The sequence below is a fragment of the Cydia amplana genome, chromosome 6 (genome assembly GCF_948474715.1).
Source record: "Cydia amplana chromosome 6, ilCydAmpl1.1, whole genome shotgun sequence".
NCBI classification, from domain to species: domain Eukaryota; kingdom Metazoa; phylum Arthropoda; class Insecta; order Lepidoptera; family Tortricidae; genus Cydia; species Cydia amplana.
Window position 1 is genome coordinate 7,469,304 of NC_086074.1, and position 17,804 is coordinate 7,487,107.

The 17,804-nt window shown below is 38.1% G+C and overlaps 1 protein-coding gene across 2 annotated transcripts in view; it reads left to right on the forward strand.

The window, feature by feature from the left end:
• LOC134648760 (ecdysone receptor) overlaps positions 1 to 17,804 on the forward strand; it is a 360,109-nt gene that overhangs the window by 173,179 nt on the left and 169,126 nt on the right. For both annotated transcript variants that reach the window (XM_063503303.1, XM_063503302.1), the window contains one exon: positions 8,794 to 9,069. In XM_063503303.1, the coding sequence (XP_063359373.1) occupies positions 8,850 to 9,069 (220 nt within the window). In that variant the 5' untranslated portion in view covers positions 8,794 to 8,849. The remainder of the gene's footprint in view (positions 1 to 8,793; positions 9,070 to 17,804) is intronic.

Below are 17,804 nucleotides of genomic sequence, written 5' to 3' on the forward strand. Positions count from 1 at the left end.
ATTTTCTGTGCAACTGCGTCCATTGGCGCGCCGATTCGACTCTCCGCGCGTATTGCTCGTCAGGCGAATTTCTGTGGCTACGCGTTTCGACTCGACTCGGCGAGTCTAGTGGACGCCAGGCTTTATTATGCGCTGAAATAATGTAATTTTCCTGTGGTAGGTTATGGAAAACGACAGCGTGAAAGCTGTTAGCTACGTCTTTGTTGTTACGGTACACCTAATAATCTAAAACAACAAATTTACGGAGAACCCTTGCACGTGCCTTTTCGTAGCATCTGTCATCCCCATACATTTATTCTTCGATATATGGTTGTCATTTTGGCTAGGCTCCCTGGTCGCCCTAAAATTTTAATCCAATGCCAACATGCCAATCGCTAAAACATTTCGTAGCGAACGATACGCAACTGTCACTCTAACATGGAAGAGTGATAGAGAGACACAAAGCAATTCGATGGCGAAGCGATAACGATTGTCCCCTTGGCTAATCATAATCATAATCATTTATTTGCGTTAAAAAAGGTTATATACAAGTTCTTTCTTTAAAATATACATTTTCAACTTCCATCTTTCTTAACTGACTAGGCTAGGCCGCCAGAATCGATAGTAAAAAGTATTTCGTACTCATACTACCAACGAAGATTTAAGATTTCCACATGAGACAAAGTTCTTTAAAATATGATCAATGTGATATTGTTCAATAATGTCACGTAAGTGTAACCTATCTTGCATAATATTACAATATAGTTAATCCTAAATCCTAAATGTGAACAACTTTAACAGTTATGTAGATCCCGATAGATTATGATAACTATAGCTACTTGGAGTAAGTAGGTAAGCTCCGTGAGAACACACAAGTGTCGGCAATCACATTTGAGCCGTATATGCTACTTTCAATTTGCTCGATGCTTAATAACTTAGAAGCCTCGCACCGGCTCTCTAATTACAGACAACACACTGTTTCTACCTTACGCCCGGTTATCGAACCCAGGCCTACGATATCTACGAAAATGTATTCAAAACATGGTCCGATGACGCAATGGTGCGCAAAACGCGCTGACCTCGCTTAATTTATCGAGTGAACAGTGCACTCGGGGTCGCGTCAATCGTAAATTCTATTTCCGCGTCATCGACGTCTCGTAATGGCGCTGCGAGAGAGCACCGTAGTTTTGCATTTAGATTACGAATGTGCAACGTCCAGATACTTATGGCGCGCCACGCAGGCTGCAACACATCACAACTTCACGAGCCAGCGCTCAATGCATTCCAGAACATTCCCAGGACGCTGCCACCAATATCCGGCGCTCCTACGTACTCATTCCTTCCCGATAAATCTCTTTATTCGATCTAAGCGAATATCCGCTGACCGATCCAAGGATTCTTAACGTCCGCGCTGGCGAACCATACCTGATTTATTTCGAGTACTGAATATTTTCTGAGCGCGAACAGAGAATAAAATCGCGCATAAATCTGGCGATCGCAATCGGGGAGACTAGCGACTGCGGTGTATAAATTTCTGGAAACAGAATACACTGCACTTAGATTCTTCCGATTGTGCTTGTCGTATTTTATACCAACGTTATTGTAATGTGTAATAAAACTTTATCGGGTGAGTCATAAAAGAGAATCATCTAGTTTAACAGGACTACGAAGACGAGAGCCAATGTGCAATGTCACGTATGAAGTTGAACATTGGGACGTCGGCGTCGCGAAGGCAGAGGGCCTACCGCGAACCACGTTCGACGTGTTGCCTCCCTGTCACACTTACGTACGAATTTACAAGTGCGACAGAGAGGCAACACGTCGAACGTGGTTCGCGGTAGGCCCTCAGACTCGGCGCCGCAACCCGCCAAGCGATCCGTGAAAATCGAAGTAGGACATGCGACAGCCATTTAAGAAATCGCTTTCTTACAATGAATGGTGGAATTTAAAGGTCACATGAAACGGGAAGTGTCAGGTACTACGAGAAAAATAACGAACCGTCGCCGTCAGTTTGTAAGCTTTAACGTCAAGTCGTAATATCTAATGTTATGATTACGATCTACATTAACTACGAGATTATGAGTTCCATCATAGTAAAATGGTTTAAGTTTTAAGTGGTCGCTACTCCTTGTTACTTTTCATAGCTTCAACTGGGTGTCGCGACTCGCGATCGTAGTACCGTTTGTCCAACTCGATTGCCGGAACTCTTTAACAAAGTGCCGAGTTACTTAAGTTTTAATGACCCAATTGTTACACAAGTGTAGTTAAGACACTTTTCTACTTTAAACGCCCTTGAAGAAGATCAATAGAGTTAAATGCTATTGTTAAGCCCGAATAAAAGTGTATGTACTACAATACGTGACAATACTGTTCATTCTTCTGTGCTGTGATAATTATAAACGTGGCGTTTAGTAATGGAACTGTATCATAGCATAGCCTATGTTCTAATGTCGTAATTGGAAATGACAATACTGAGCGCACTAGACAACCCAACTTACTCAAGTTGATCTAAAAACTGATAATCAATCAATCAATCTTTGGGTAATATGGCTCCATCGATACTATCGATGATTTCGCAAACGTCAAAGTGGATCCCACGTGGGATCAAATTAATATTATTTGTAATAAACTTCAGCCAGTGTACGGTATAAAAGTATAAAATTATGGCCTCTAGGGCTCTAGCCAGCCACGGTTAGAGGTAGAAATACAGAAATAAATGATACTCTAGAACACGACGTTGTCCGGTAGTTGGGTTAGGAGTTCTTGTAAGGCGATAGCTGTACTTTACAAGAACCCGCGTGGGCTACCCGGCGTTGACGCCAGAATGGTGGTTAAACGCGTTTCATGATTCTTCTTTCTCCGTGCCTCTTCCCATTTCATTTGAGGTCGGCCCCGCGCGCTTCTCATGATTAATTATTCATTATCTGCACACTTCCACATTAGTTTACTGCATAATATGCTATCAATATTACACTTTAAACAGCATTAATAAGCAAAAACAAAGAAATGAATCACGAGGCGATGTTACCAAAATTACCAACCAAACCAACCAAAAAAACTGATGGGCTGCTACGTTTGATTTGACGCACCATCGATTTTGTCAAGGAATTTCACTATCTGGATCCAAGATGAGAGATTGGGTTGATTGACTTGATTGGCGTATGTGAGGGCACGGAGAAAGCTCCGGTACGACATTGAGTTGGCGCTGGTGGGGGTGGTGGGGCGCAAGTAGGTGAGCGTGTCGAGGTCGTGACGTCACGCGCTTTCTCTGCGCCGGCGCGGGTTGTGCAACGCGTACTTGCACTATGCCCCGTGCACCGGCTCATTATTTTGGTGGATACCAGTTCTACAGAACAGATGAGCTAATTAAGTTTATAATGAGATGCCAAACGGCCATGACCTTCGACAATGGAGACAGTGACTAATAAAATATACCAATTACCGCTACTAATTAGCTCCATGAACCAAATACATGGAAATACTTATATCAAACTTAGTAAATGTAGCGGCAATAGAAATGTAAAAATGAAAAGTTTCTTGAAAGAAACATTTAAGAAGGTCTTTTCACTAACTTTCAAACCCTTATAAAGTTATGAAACTTGGCTATTCTGTCTGGCAGGATCCGAAGGTAAAAATAAAACGATAACTAGGGAAAATATTTATAATATTAAAGACTCAAAGACAATAAATATATATCACACTGGTACGCAATTTTTCTAAAAAGTGACCCGTTTTTATTATTCTTGAGTGTATACTCTGCAAACCGACCCTTGTTAGAACAATTTTGTTTGCATGATTTGCATATATTTTATGTTCCGTCGTAACATCTTTAAGACTTTACTGTGTGTGTAGCTCATAAAATTCTTCGAGCAGCTTAATACTACACATACTTATGTACACTTTTACTAATTAAGTAGATGCCTAGTAGTTTCTTTCTAAAAATAGTTGCAAATAAAAATAAATGTTCAGTATGATAACATCTGTGTAAGTATACGCTAGGATAGGAACCTAAGTAGCCCGTAGCCTTGTTTGCACAAGTTCGTTATGTGTTAGCACAGTCGTGTTATAAAAAACTATCGACTTTGGCATTACTGGCACTGTTTGCTAATAAATTGACAAGTAAGTCAGCTACATCTATATTAATAGTAGGATTCTACTCACGTATTTATAGTCTCACTGGCTGACATGTTTCTGACTTCTCAGGGATTCCGTTTCAAGCTGAACAAACGATGCGGTTAGGTTGTGTACTGCAAATAATTATGTTGTAATGAATGTACATTAGAAGTAGTAATAAACACTTCGTTATGCACAACGTAGTAGATAAATATTAGTAAAAATGTCAAGTGCAAAGGCGAATGTATCCATTTATAGCACTGGAAAATTGAGTAGATAGGCGTAAAGAGAAATAATGTAGACATGTGCTACAACATGTACCATAAATTTTTTTTTTTTTAAATTAAGTTGGTAACTTATTAAAATGTAGAGATCGTGACATTTTATAGACTCAAACGCATCGTAACCTCTTATAAATGTGGCGATCCATGCCTAAAAGGTCCCTTATGCTCCATGTGCATAAGGACTCTTTAGACATGGAACGTTACAAATTATCTCGGTCCAGTGTGCGTACGCCTCAATATTGCAAATATCTCGCCATATTTTACAGAGTTATTTTATTACGCCCAACAATAAACGACAAACGATTCTTTTATGTAAATTTCCGTGTCTGCAATTGCAAAGCTGCGATGCAAAACGCGAAAGGACGTGAATGCAATACTAATTAAGTTGATGCCTTGTGGAATGACAGGATGCTTGACATTTTCATCCATCAGTGTGTCAGTCCTTGATAGCTTTTTATTTTAAAATAAATACATCATAAAAAGTAAATATACTGTGACTTTTTAACCCTTCGAACGCCATGTCTATCGTGTGCGCGTCATCGTGAAACTTATCGGAATGCATGAAGGTAGATATTGGGCTGGAGCCGCAGCCGTCACGTCGCGTCTTTGGTTTTAAAGGATGGATTGTCAGTGTGTCAAGTTTTATTAATAATAAATATATACATTTTAATAAACCAAATGAGGTTCTGGTAATACATATTTACTTGTATATTTTATTTGTATGATATTTAAGTCTGTCACTTTTGACATACTTTGCACTGCAGCCCTGCGCTCTAAGTAGGTACTTGACATGAATTGTTGGAGTGGTATTTTAAACATTACTTCTTTCTAGAAAATAATAATAATTTAACAATAAACAACTTCCTACCTACCTAAAATCCCAAGATGAGTGTACTAATGCAGTCTTGTAAAAATAAAATAGATGTTATATACTCAAAATTAGGTCTCCTCTATCTACTCTTTTAAATTGGGACATCTGGGTCTTGAATAATGTCGTAGCTAATATCCATGTATCTCCTTTTACGATGGGCGAACAATGTAGCCAATTGCCAACGTCTTATCCGGGTATTGTTGAATGCCGGGGTATACCCGGGGAACCCGGGCATATTAGTCCGGATAAATGGGCTAGTCCCGCGACGCTGCTTTACGAGGTGATTACAGATAGCTGCTAGATTTAAGATGCTTGTGGAGTTTACTTGGCGTGCTAGTAGGTACCTAATATCGTACAACAAAACTTTAAAGATAAGAAAGAAAGTGGAACGCTAGGAGTTTTTCCAAATAATACGGGTTTTTTAGGTTTGAATTATAATGTTAATATGACCGCGCCCTAACATAGTTCCATCGTTGTCCAGGATATTTTTGCTTAGTCGACCTGTTTTATTTTACATTGTATTAAATACAGCGTGTAATGTAACATTAAATATATTCTTTTTTTTTTTATTAAAAACCTAACTATCATTAGCTTAACTACTCAGGATCAATATAAAAGGGGGAACTGTAATTTGCTACAGGCACTTAGTTTGTATTTCTAACACGTGAAGTAATAGCTGCGTCTGCAGTCACGGTATAAGAACATTGTATGGAAGTCCAACTTAGATTAAATTAATAGCAATTCTCAATATTTTGCTTAGCTTTTACCTTCGATCAACACGGGCTTCCGACACGTCGGACGGGATAGGCCCAAGCATAGAATTAATATGACTAGAACAACTGTCAATCTTCAAAAGTGCGACCAAAAATGAAATGCAAGTGTGTGCGTAAATTGTCTATGTGAGATCGAAAATAGTGATGTCATGTTACAACATATTAATAATCTGTCGATGTTTGATTGCTTTATCGACTACTTTTTCAAATGTGTTATTTTAAACGTTAAAATTCTACGACATTATGACGTATAAATAACACTTGCACTGCGTGTACTATCAAAATAGTTGCAGACTTATCTTAATGTAACTCTTACTGTGTTGGAAAGTGAAGTTTAAATTTACCGCTAAACATGAGCACCTTCAAAAAGGTATAACAATCGTTATTATTTGAAGTCGGTTATAAAAGCTAATATCTTAATGATGTCTTGTGAAGAAATAATTACATAGCTATTAATATACCGACAAGTTATCGATACTGTCATATGAACATTTTGTCAAGCCCTATCGTAAAGTAACAGGTTATGTTTTTACACAAAATATTTTAAATTATAGACTAATATGATAAAATATTAGCACACAAAGGAAGAAAAACTTATAATGAACTTTATAAACCGGCTTCTTACACTTTTTACGCTGTTAATTTGACAAAATATCGTTATGAAAATTTCGCTAGGAATATCATAAATCCTCTGAAATTAGTGTTTGCTTGGATTATTTGGCACTGTAACACTGAAATCCGGCACACTACAAGACACAATATTCACTGAATTACTTTATTTAATACTTTTCGTCCTAATCCGTGTATATTTTTCAATTTGAAAATTACTGTGATACGCTCTTGGCCGTCCGCGGCCGTCGTCAAAGTCAAAAGTGGTCACGTTTTCTCATTGGTAGTCTGATTCTTTCGCACTCATGGTATGTTCATATACGTGATGGCTTCCCTTTCGCACACTTCAGCTGTCTGTCAAGCGCGAGCGCGAAAATGACAAGTCTGTGGGCCCAAGCGATATCTTGACATTAAAATCATTCTGCCATTTTTCGCGGGGGGGGGGAACGTGCACACAGTCGCACTTCTCACACACTTACGTACAAAATCCAATCTGTAATGACGACACAAATACATAGAAAATGACACCCTACACAGACAAATCTTGCACACCTCGATCTGTTTTTGTGTACGGACGAGTCACAAGTGTCACAACACGCACACTAACTCAATTTCGTCAAGAGATGAGAAGTCGGATTTGTCACTCGACCGATCCGCAATTTGTATTGGGCGAGAAAAATCGATAAATCCAGCAATTACATGAGACTAAAATAATAAGTAATTAAACGTATGACATGTAGAAAAAATATTACATGTGAAATGTAACACCTTCTTTTTGTAAATTTGATGTCCCCGTCCTCTTTTTACAACAAAAAACCGAGCGATTAGGCATTTTTTCTGCTGCTGTGTTCACTCGCGCGTCTGGACTCGGTCTAGTTAAAAATCCGAGCGCAACTAGTTTTATTACCCGCGCTAGATCAGTTGATCTTGTACCTAGGCAGAGGGGAAATAGTGCGAATGCCGCATCCCTTCCGTGTTGATCGAAGGCTTTTACACAAAACTTCAAAGCAAAAATATGATTAGGTATATTTATATTTAGAAAACCTGTAACCGAAAACAAAGCGTTGCCCATTCATGAGTAAAATATGTTGCTAAGAAAAATCTAGTAAATTTGTACCTTTTAAGCACTTTTTCCTTGGCTTCAGCCTTCACAACTGGTCTTTGTTCTTTCTTCAAAGCCATCTAACTGTACTTCAATGTTTATGTTTCTTATCTAAGATGAGATCAAAGATTAAAAAATACAATGATTTGGTATTGTTCTTTGTTAGAGATATGAGTAAACGAAATAAAACACTTAAAAGAAAATATAGCTAATTACTACGATGTTTACTGAAACCACTTGAAATATGTCATTTCATTGCGTTTTGTTTTTGGTCAAAAAAAAATGAAAACTGAGTTTCTGGATATTTAAGAAAATTCTTCATAGTCATAGACCATCCTAAATGACGTGATATGTCAGTAGTTGAAGATATAAACAATTTCGAATTCATTAACAGGTTAGCACATACTTTAATTGTTAGTTACATCGCACTAATGGTTTATTTACCTCAAATCTCATTCATACGCATACCAACACCTACACTAGGCCTCCCACAAGGCTGACAATCTCATGAAGGTTGAGTCTGTTAGATGAGAGCGGAAAGGGACCGATAATTATAGCCATTACGAGTAACGGAGGCTTATTTACAAAAGTGGGAATTGTTTGGCGATGAGATGGCATGATGATAATTATTTGTAAAGGCCGTCTAAAATAACTTTGCACCGACACCGACTTAAATGATTAAAATCAGAGTGTGATTGACATTCAGGATGACATTGCCGCTCGTTGTCATTGCAAATAACGTGCAGAGTTAGCTTGGTCCGAGTCTAGCATGCCTGTGCTCTTCATGTATTTATCCGTGTTGTCTTAAGAGTGACACATTCATGTCTTCCGATAAAAGTAAGCTATACCCAACGACCATACTACGGATACCCAACGATTTAACTTTTCATGTCATCCGATTGTGGTCTTCTTCTTTCCAACGGATCCTTCCTTAAAAAAGACACTTTCCCAATCGCTTATCCACCAGCTCCATGCTTTCTTGGCCAAATCATTGGTCCATCCATCCCCAAGATGCTACAGATGAAATCTAGAAAGCTTACTTTACACTTCTCTCCTTTACAGAAGTGTGGAGTGCGGGCGGCGGGGCCGGCGCCGGCGCATCATGCGGTAGCAGCGGCATGGACCTCAAGCACGAGGTGGCGTACCGCGGGCTTGCAGGCGCGGTGAAGGCCGAGCCGGGCGTGAGCCACAACGGCGCGGCGAACGGGCACGTGAGGGACTGGATGGCGGGCGGCGCGGGCGCCAACTCACCGTCGCCGGCGCCGCAGCCGAACAACGGGTATTCGTCGCCACTGTCCTCGGGCAGCTACGGCCCGTACAGCCCCAATGGGAAAATAGGTGAGTACATTGTATAGGCTACCACGGACACCTGACGGTCTAGCATGAGTTGCGTTCTCGCGCGTGACTCCATACTTGAAGTCGCGCAAGATGTATGGACTCACGGGAGAACGCAACTCCTGCTAGACCACCTGAAAGCTCAAGATGGCGTTCTTATTAACAATCAATTTAATGACTCGGTCGAAACCCGGTTAGGATAGATTATGAATTGATGGTAATGACGGTACGACGTAGGTTTTTATGATAATTTCTGAACGAACTTGACGAACGACGTTTTGACCACAGAACAAGAAACTCTTTAATATGTTCTGTGGTTTTGACGAACTAAAAGAACAATAATAATATGTAAAGTAAGTCCATAGTTGTGTAGTAATATGCCTTCACGTAACCTTTATACTATATTAAAAATAGAAGTTTTTGTTGTCCGGTTTATGTGTTTTTTTATGAGATTACCTCGTCTTAGAGTATAATTTATAGTCCTGAAGGCAACATTGTAAGAAACATGACAGGTAGTAAATTATGACATATTTCAAACAGTAGCGTTTTTGCTAAGCAGTTTGCTCGGATATAATATACGCTCATAAAATTGTCTTACTAAAACTATAATATTGAATTTATTGGCAATTTCATCCAAGATACAATGTATTTTTAATGATTTTACATAATGTTACAAATTTGTAGGTACCTAAGGGTACAATTAAATAAACTTATATGTTCAATTATCGTCAGGTGACAAGCAAAAGTCACTAAGTACCACCACAAGTTCATAGTACTTCATAGCCATAGTGAACTGTAAGTAAACTGGGGTAAATTTGAAAAGGTACCTATCAAAAATCAGCAGAAGTACTTCTGTACTTTGGACTTTGGACGCTGTTGCTAAGCGACTTTACCAGCCATAACCTGGGCGTTTAGATAAGTAATATCTGGGTGACCGAGCTTCGCTCGGAAAACATATAAAAACTCGAAAATGCGCGTTTTCCTAGAGATAAGACCTGGCTAGATCGATTTTTCGCCCCCAAAAACCCCCGTATAGCAAATTTCATCGAAATCGTTAGAGCCGTTTTCGAGATCCCCGAAATATATATATATATAAATAAATAAATAAATAAATAAACAAGAATTGCTCGTTTAAAGGTATTAGATTTGTAGCAGTATAAAGTAACGGAAATTCAAATACATATCAACCAATTTATCAGTAAATAAGAACAAAAAAAACTATACTCATCTTTTTCTTTTGGGTGCTAGTACTAGTGTAAGACAAAGATAGTATGATCCTCTCCGTCTATGTTTGAAATGAGACAGATCTTTGACAAACTATATGTACAAAAACTTTGTTAACATAACCCTATTTGCATTGTTCGTGAATATGGTTTAGCAGTAATTTGTGAGTTCAGAATTTGCCTCATTTTGCCAAAATAATATTGTCGCTTTAATATTAGCATTTACATATAAAACGCTCACGCCCCGCCCGCCTGTGTGACGAAGCCTTAAAGGTTGGTCGGATATATCTATTTTAAAATGACCTTTAAAGTGGCATAATTAAGCACGTACTTCCTTGCTACTTGATAACCGCAAAGAGGCAGTAACATAACAGTATAGGGAGCTTAGAAATGAACCGCTATTGTACACGTCCCATATCGTTGACAAAGAAACTGCGATAGTCCATTTCCTAGCCTTCATTAATGACACCCCATGGGGCATAGTTGATGATGTTTAACTATAGCCTGCTAACCGATACAAATAACAATAGCCAAGGTCATGCTATTGTGTTTAATGCCAGCAAAGATATCCTCTAGGGTTATATCACAGAATACTAGCTACTAACGTGCAGAATGTTCATTGCGAGGCAGAAGCCATGTTTCATAATGGTAACCATTATGGCAGGCGTGGCTCACTTCGCGATTTCGTCGCTTTGCTACAGGTAGCTAAAAGTACATCCGTTCGGCCCCAATTTTGGGGAAAGCCATAAGCCGCGCGTGGCGCTGTCGCCACCTAGCGGCCATATCTGCGCTGATCGTAACAGACGCGTTTTGCTAGAGTGAGTCTTCTGTAATTATTTATTCTGTCTTCCATAGTAACACGTAACAAAATTTATCTTTTACGCTTAGAAGTCAATTTTTAACCTCTTAAGCAAGGGCTTTTTTTCATTATTCACGTTCTCCACTGGTTTACCTTTCAACTGTGCCTAATGTTGAATTACTTAGTCATATATATTATATTTTGAATATATGCTATACATGTAATGTTCAGTGATCGGGGATTTCTATGCCCCTTGGGGTGAATGACCTCAATCATTATGCTAGTATGGATATGCCGCGGGATTCCGGGATTCGTGTGCGATATAGGAGAGTGTTTTGGCATGTTACTGTTAATCAATTAATCATGCATTGCATATATTATTAATATTAATAATTGAAAATTTGATTACAGATCAATTGAATATATCAATAAAACCACTAAGCTCGCATTGCCTTATCAGTTTTGCATTGCCTTTCAACGACCGAGTCGAGACCCATGTTTTTTACAGTCCTTTATTTTATAAACGAATTACCAACACCGAAATAGCGTTTACTTTTCGAACAGTTTTGTTCCTATCGCGGGCCAAGTGGCGTATCCATATTACCATTTCGACTTGATATCCCGCGGTGTGGCATAGAAATCCCCGATCACTGAATGTTACTGCAATGTAAACGCTAAAATGTCTTGCAAATATGTTAGAAAACGTTTTAACGAAATGAGTAGGTACAGTCCACGTCAAAAATATGTTTACATTTTTCGCCTTATTACGAAGGACTAAGGTGCAAAAGTGTAAACATATCTATGACGTCGACTGTACATACTTATTTAATTATTCATTGCAATTTCAAAATAACAACTAAATTTTTCTATTTGCTTTAAAATAGCAATTTGTTGGCATTTCAGAATAACCAAATAATTTTTGCTATTAATTTGCATTGAAAAATATAATTCGTTTATTACGTTACTTGCGCAGCTTTATCCACTGTTCATAGTGCATTCCGTCTTTTTAAATATTATTATTTTTTTATGTTTAGTAATAGAGAAAAAAATACATAGATTGCTCACTCCATATATCAGTTTTAGTACCAAAAAGACTATTAGCATCTAGCATCGAGTAGCGGAACTATCAGTACTGCTACTTGACAATAGATGTAGCACCGACCGGAAAGTCTTATGCTGTTGAGATAAGACTTTCCAGTCGGTGCTACATCTATTGTCAAGTAGCAGTACTGATAGTTCCGCTACTCGATGCTAGATGTAGACACTGAAATTAATAGTCTAACTGATGTATGGAGTGAGCACTCTTGTCTTACTATATTTCTCTATGGTTTAGTTAAACACGACAGGAAATTCAAGTAGTTCCAATATTTACAGTAGCGACCTCTCGAGACGACCTCTGTTTGGCGTCCACACCCAAGGACATGTACGGCATATTTACACTATCGTTAACGCATCTTGTCCAACATTACTAGACCCCCGACATTCTGTTCTTTCTATAAATAGAGCTTAAAACATTTGCCTGGAGGGATGCGCGGAGGATCTACTGAAACTGGCTGATAATTTTATCTGTAGCCATATTGAGGACGGATTTTTTCCGTGTAAGTGTTATCGTCCAAAGCGATAGCCGGGGGTCAATGACCTTAATATTGCGTGATTTAGATATCGTAATGAAACACACTGCCGTATTCGAACTTCAAGATATTCACAAGAGACGACACGTACTAGATCCATTCTAGATACGTTATAGTTTAAATTTCAACTAGTTCTCTTTTGCAGCGCAATTCGGGCAACCAATGTCACTTTTACGTTAGATAGTGATTACGATAGATATCTGTTAGATGTGAATTGGATCTCTAAGTCATATCTTGTGGAAATCGTTCAAGAGTATCTCCAGAATCGCGGAACTGTCAAATTTGACAGGTTAGATCCTAAAAATATCGTTATCGTATCTTGGTGATGTCTAAAAGATATCCAATAGATGTCTACTTATTTCAAAATCCGAATCGGGCACACATTCGTAAAGTGTTATCTTAGCTATCGCGGATAGTGAGAGTGACAATTTAGAACGACGAAAAACCTGTTTAAATATTTTTATACCTATTTGTTGATTAGATACTCTTAAAGAGACAAAAATAATTTATTTAGAGTGCGATGTGCAGATTTCATCATTGAATATTACGTCACATTAGCCACATTTTAGTTCCCTTAATTCTTAATATCTGGGAAACCGAGCTTTGCTCGGAAAACATAATAGGTATATAAAAACTCAAAAATGCGCGTTTTCCCAGAGATTAAGACCTAGCTAGATCGATTTTTCGCCCCCAAAAACCCCTATTTAGTAAATTTCATCGAAATCGTTAGAGCCGTTTCCGAGATCCCCGAAATATATATACATATAAATAAATAAATATACAAGAATTGCTCGTTTAAAGGTATTAGATAGATAGATGTGTTTTGCTGAGGTTTTGCTCTTTCGTTAATATTGTAACGCCAGTTATTTTAATTGAACACTTATGCATTAATGACAAAGTGCTATACCTACATATAAAATACGCAATTTAGGTACGTTACTTGTTAAAATAATTATGAAGATGTATTTCATTATTGCATTTTTTACAATAAAAAAACTTCTTGGAGCAAAGCAGAAAAGATTCTAGGTTGTGCATCTAATTACCAAGAATGAAATCATAATTAAAAAACCGGGCAAGTGCGCTTTGGACTCGCCCACCGAGGGTTCCGTACTTGTTAGTACTTGTTGTTATAGTGGCAACAGAAATACATCATCTGTGAAAATGTCAACTAAAAGTGAGTTAAAGTGTCTAGCTATCACGGTTCATGAGATACAGCCTGGTGACAGACAGACGAACAATGGAGATTTAGTAATAGGGTCCCGTTTTTACCCTTTGAGTACGAAATCCTAAAAACAAAATCATAAAAAAGAATGATTAAAAAAATTGCCAGTTTAAATCAATTACTTGTATCGGATCCCGTCACTTGTGGAATAAATGATTTGATTGTCTAAACATAGCATAGCAACTTGACGCGCAAGTTGGCAGATTTTCCATTTCCTGGCAGTTGGAGTCAAATGAACCACGAGGTCAGCCCGAGTTCGCTAGCTAACAACACTGAGAAAACAGGTAATTTGAAAGTCTATACGTCAACTAAAGCTTAGTGAATACATAGAATAATAGCGTAGAAGGTAAACGTAGTGAAGCCAATTTTACTATGCCATTCTAACATCCTCTCGGTTTCCCAATGTGCATTGTGCATTAGAAATGTACACTCGATTTACTATAAAACATACAAAGTGGCATTTCTTTTATCTGCCGGGCTAGCGGCTAGCACATGATTGGCGCGACAATATCTCGCGGCGATATAGACTACCTGTCCCTCTTTTATTAACACAGTTAGAAAAAGACGGGTAGTCTATCTCGCCGCGAGATACTGTCGCGCCAATCATGTGCTAGGGGTGTGTATTTTTTTTTTAACAAATGAAATAATAATAATAATAATTCAGCCTTTATACGTCCCACTGCTGGGCACAGGCCTCCTCTCATGCGCGAGAGACAACACAACAACCCGACAACAACAAATACACACAACACAAACACAAATACGACACGACAACGACGACAATAACAAATGAAACCCGATTAAAAGTACTTAACTAGATTCAAAATTCTTTAATTAAAATTTTGTATGGTAGGCGGCACGATGATACTTATACTGTATTGTTCTTTCACCCGAATGTAGAAATAGCGAAAGAGATGGAGATTTTATATTGAATTCATTGGTAACAGTTCCGCTGTATGAAACTAAGTTCTAGGCTTAAATATTCTTAGTCAGAAATGTCAGAATATATAGAAACCTGTTCAAGCACCGTGGTATCTTTAGAACGATCGTCTCGCGATAGCATTTCTGTTTTGTTTGCGTTTTTATTTCTTTTAAATAGCGGTGACACGTTCGTGTGATGACCAACATTCGAACAGATTTAATTGGAAATTCCCATCGGAATGGCAAATGAAAACGAGGCCAAGTTCCAAGACTCAATTAAGAAAAAGAACAACCGAATGTGTTTTAGTCTGAAGCGTGCATAACAGATATTTGAAGTAATACCCTCATTAATAACTCGTTAAGAGTATACTCGACGTCGTTTATTGCAGTTTTTTTGCTAATAGGTACAAAAAGTGCACGAACGATAGCTTTGACCTTACGCTACAGTGAGAACGTTGGCAAAAAAACTAGATGTCATTTATTCTGCACTAGCACCGCGGTCGGTATTGTCAACTTGAAAATAAAAGGTGCTGCACGGCTAAGTTGCTATACTCTGGCAAGCCAACTCTGTCAGTAGAAAATGGCGCAAATTTTAAAAACGCAAGGTGCGAAGGATATACTCTCCCACATACATTTTAGTTTAATGCCTGACAGATGGTTTTCCAGACTATATACGACTAGGTATATACTGCAGATGGCATTATACGAGTAAATAGGCCCTTTGGCAGATTAGTTAATGATTTTAGTGCCTTGTAAATCCTTTTTACCATCAATGATGGTAGGTAGATAACCAATACGTAATCATTATGGAAATATGTATTACTTTTATGCAACATTAGCTTTGCAAATTAAATATCTTTCCAAAGATGAGGTGTGATATGTATTACTTATTTGTATGTGTTTACCCATAACGGAACTAAGGTGTTTCGGACATTTGGTCGGCGTGTGCGGATCCGAAACCAACACTTAGAGGCTCGCCACTAGCTGCTGTCTTACATTGTGCCCTATACTTAATTATCATTGGCTTGAACTGAATACTACTTCTAAGTAGATTTTAAAAGTATATATTTAATTACTTGTTCAATTTGAAACGCGGTAAGCAAAAGATTAACTTCGAATACAAATAGCGACTCATTCAAATATCGATTAATCGTGCGATAAATTAACAGATTACGACATTTACGACCATAATAAACTGTGAGGAACTTTTTGATTCTTGTTGGAAATCTCGCAGCCGGTCAGGTAAAACAAGAGAAAAATGAATGATGCATCTTACAAGCCATTTGAGCGGAATCACGATAGGTACGTAAATAATTCTAATTTCATTTGAAGAACGAGTAATTTAGCATACAGGCCGTGCCAGTATGACGCAAGAAGTATTGCTGGCGTGAGTAATTTGCCGAATAGATACGGTTAGTGTATACAGTAGGTACCTAAATATTTTAAGAAACACGATATTCGGCAAATTGAAAAGCTGAATCGAGAAATATTTATTATTGTCCTTTCAATTTTCCTGGCAACAATTGAATTTTCTTAGTAGCAATAAGAGCAACGAGAACAATAAAGCTACCGAAGACAATATTTTAAATGAGCAATTTAGCAATCTGCTTCATCGTAAAATCTTTCCTGCGCGGAATAAGACCAATTTCCAATAGCTATAACTTTCACGAAGTTTATGCTCAGTCGATAAAATATTTCAGTGGTGTTATTTTACAGCGTCATAGCTTTGGGCTCCTACGAAGCAGATGTAATAAGCTGGCCGTTTTATGCCCCGCCGATATTTCTGCAATGTTTACGTGAGTCTGTTCAGTGAACCTGACGTTTGAGTGACGTGGACGAGGATTTTGTAGGAGGGATAATTACACTTAGAAGATGTATCCCAATCCCAACTGAAGAGTCAGGGTCGGCAAGGATATTCTTATCTTTTTATTATTTACAACGGTTGTACGTAACAACTTACCTGATGGAAAGTGACGACGGGACGAAATATGCTACTACACCTTGTTAAGCAAGAGCCTTGCGCTTGCGTTTAAATGTGCAGATCGTATTAGTTTGAGAAAATAGACAAAGCTGTTGAACTCCACACGGCAGCAGGCACCAATAAATAGAATAGAAAGTATCATTCAATAGAACTTGCTAACTATGTAAACAAAAGTTACTAGTAAATTGACATTCAGTGTCAATTTTAGTATGGCGGTTAGTTTACATAGTTAGCAAGTTCTATTGAATGACACTTTAGAATATAATTTTTATTCGTAAACACAGATAATACATAATATGAAAGAAAACACAAAATAAGATTAAAGTGCCACGAAATGGCCTCATCTCAGCATGTTGCTGGTGGCTTCCAGCGTTGGTCTTCCGATGAGACCATCAAGTGAGAAGAATCACGGAGGGTAATGGACAAGCAAATGATGCATATATATGAATACAAATAACATTGACACCATTAATAATCGCTCCCCACATTCTGATGAGACATTTTAATGTGTCTGTATATCTACTTGGGTCCTAACTCCAATCCAAAGAACTCGAATTACTTTGCAACTTAACTGTATACAGTGCTCTATAGAGTAAATTGATACTTCAGTAAAATGCGTCACTTCTTCGTCATTATACTCGTTCCTTTAGTATTTAAAGTACTATTCCTTGCAATCTGCAACGTAACAAGATCTCGATAGTTCCCATACGTCGATACATCATTACTTTCAGATCTCGAAGTGGATTCTAACGTTTCTGTTTGTTATTGCATGTAGTGATGGGTAGGACATCAATTTAAAATGAGTTTGTATGAGTACCTCATTTTCTAAAATGAGGTGTTACAATGTCTTACTTCAAATGAGGTGAGGTACTAGCATATTTTCAGCGTCAACTATTTCATTAATTCCAACAGCGACAATTTTTTAAAGATGTATGAAAGCTTGCAGCGCTTACGCTTGTTG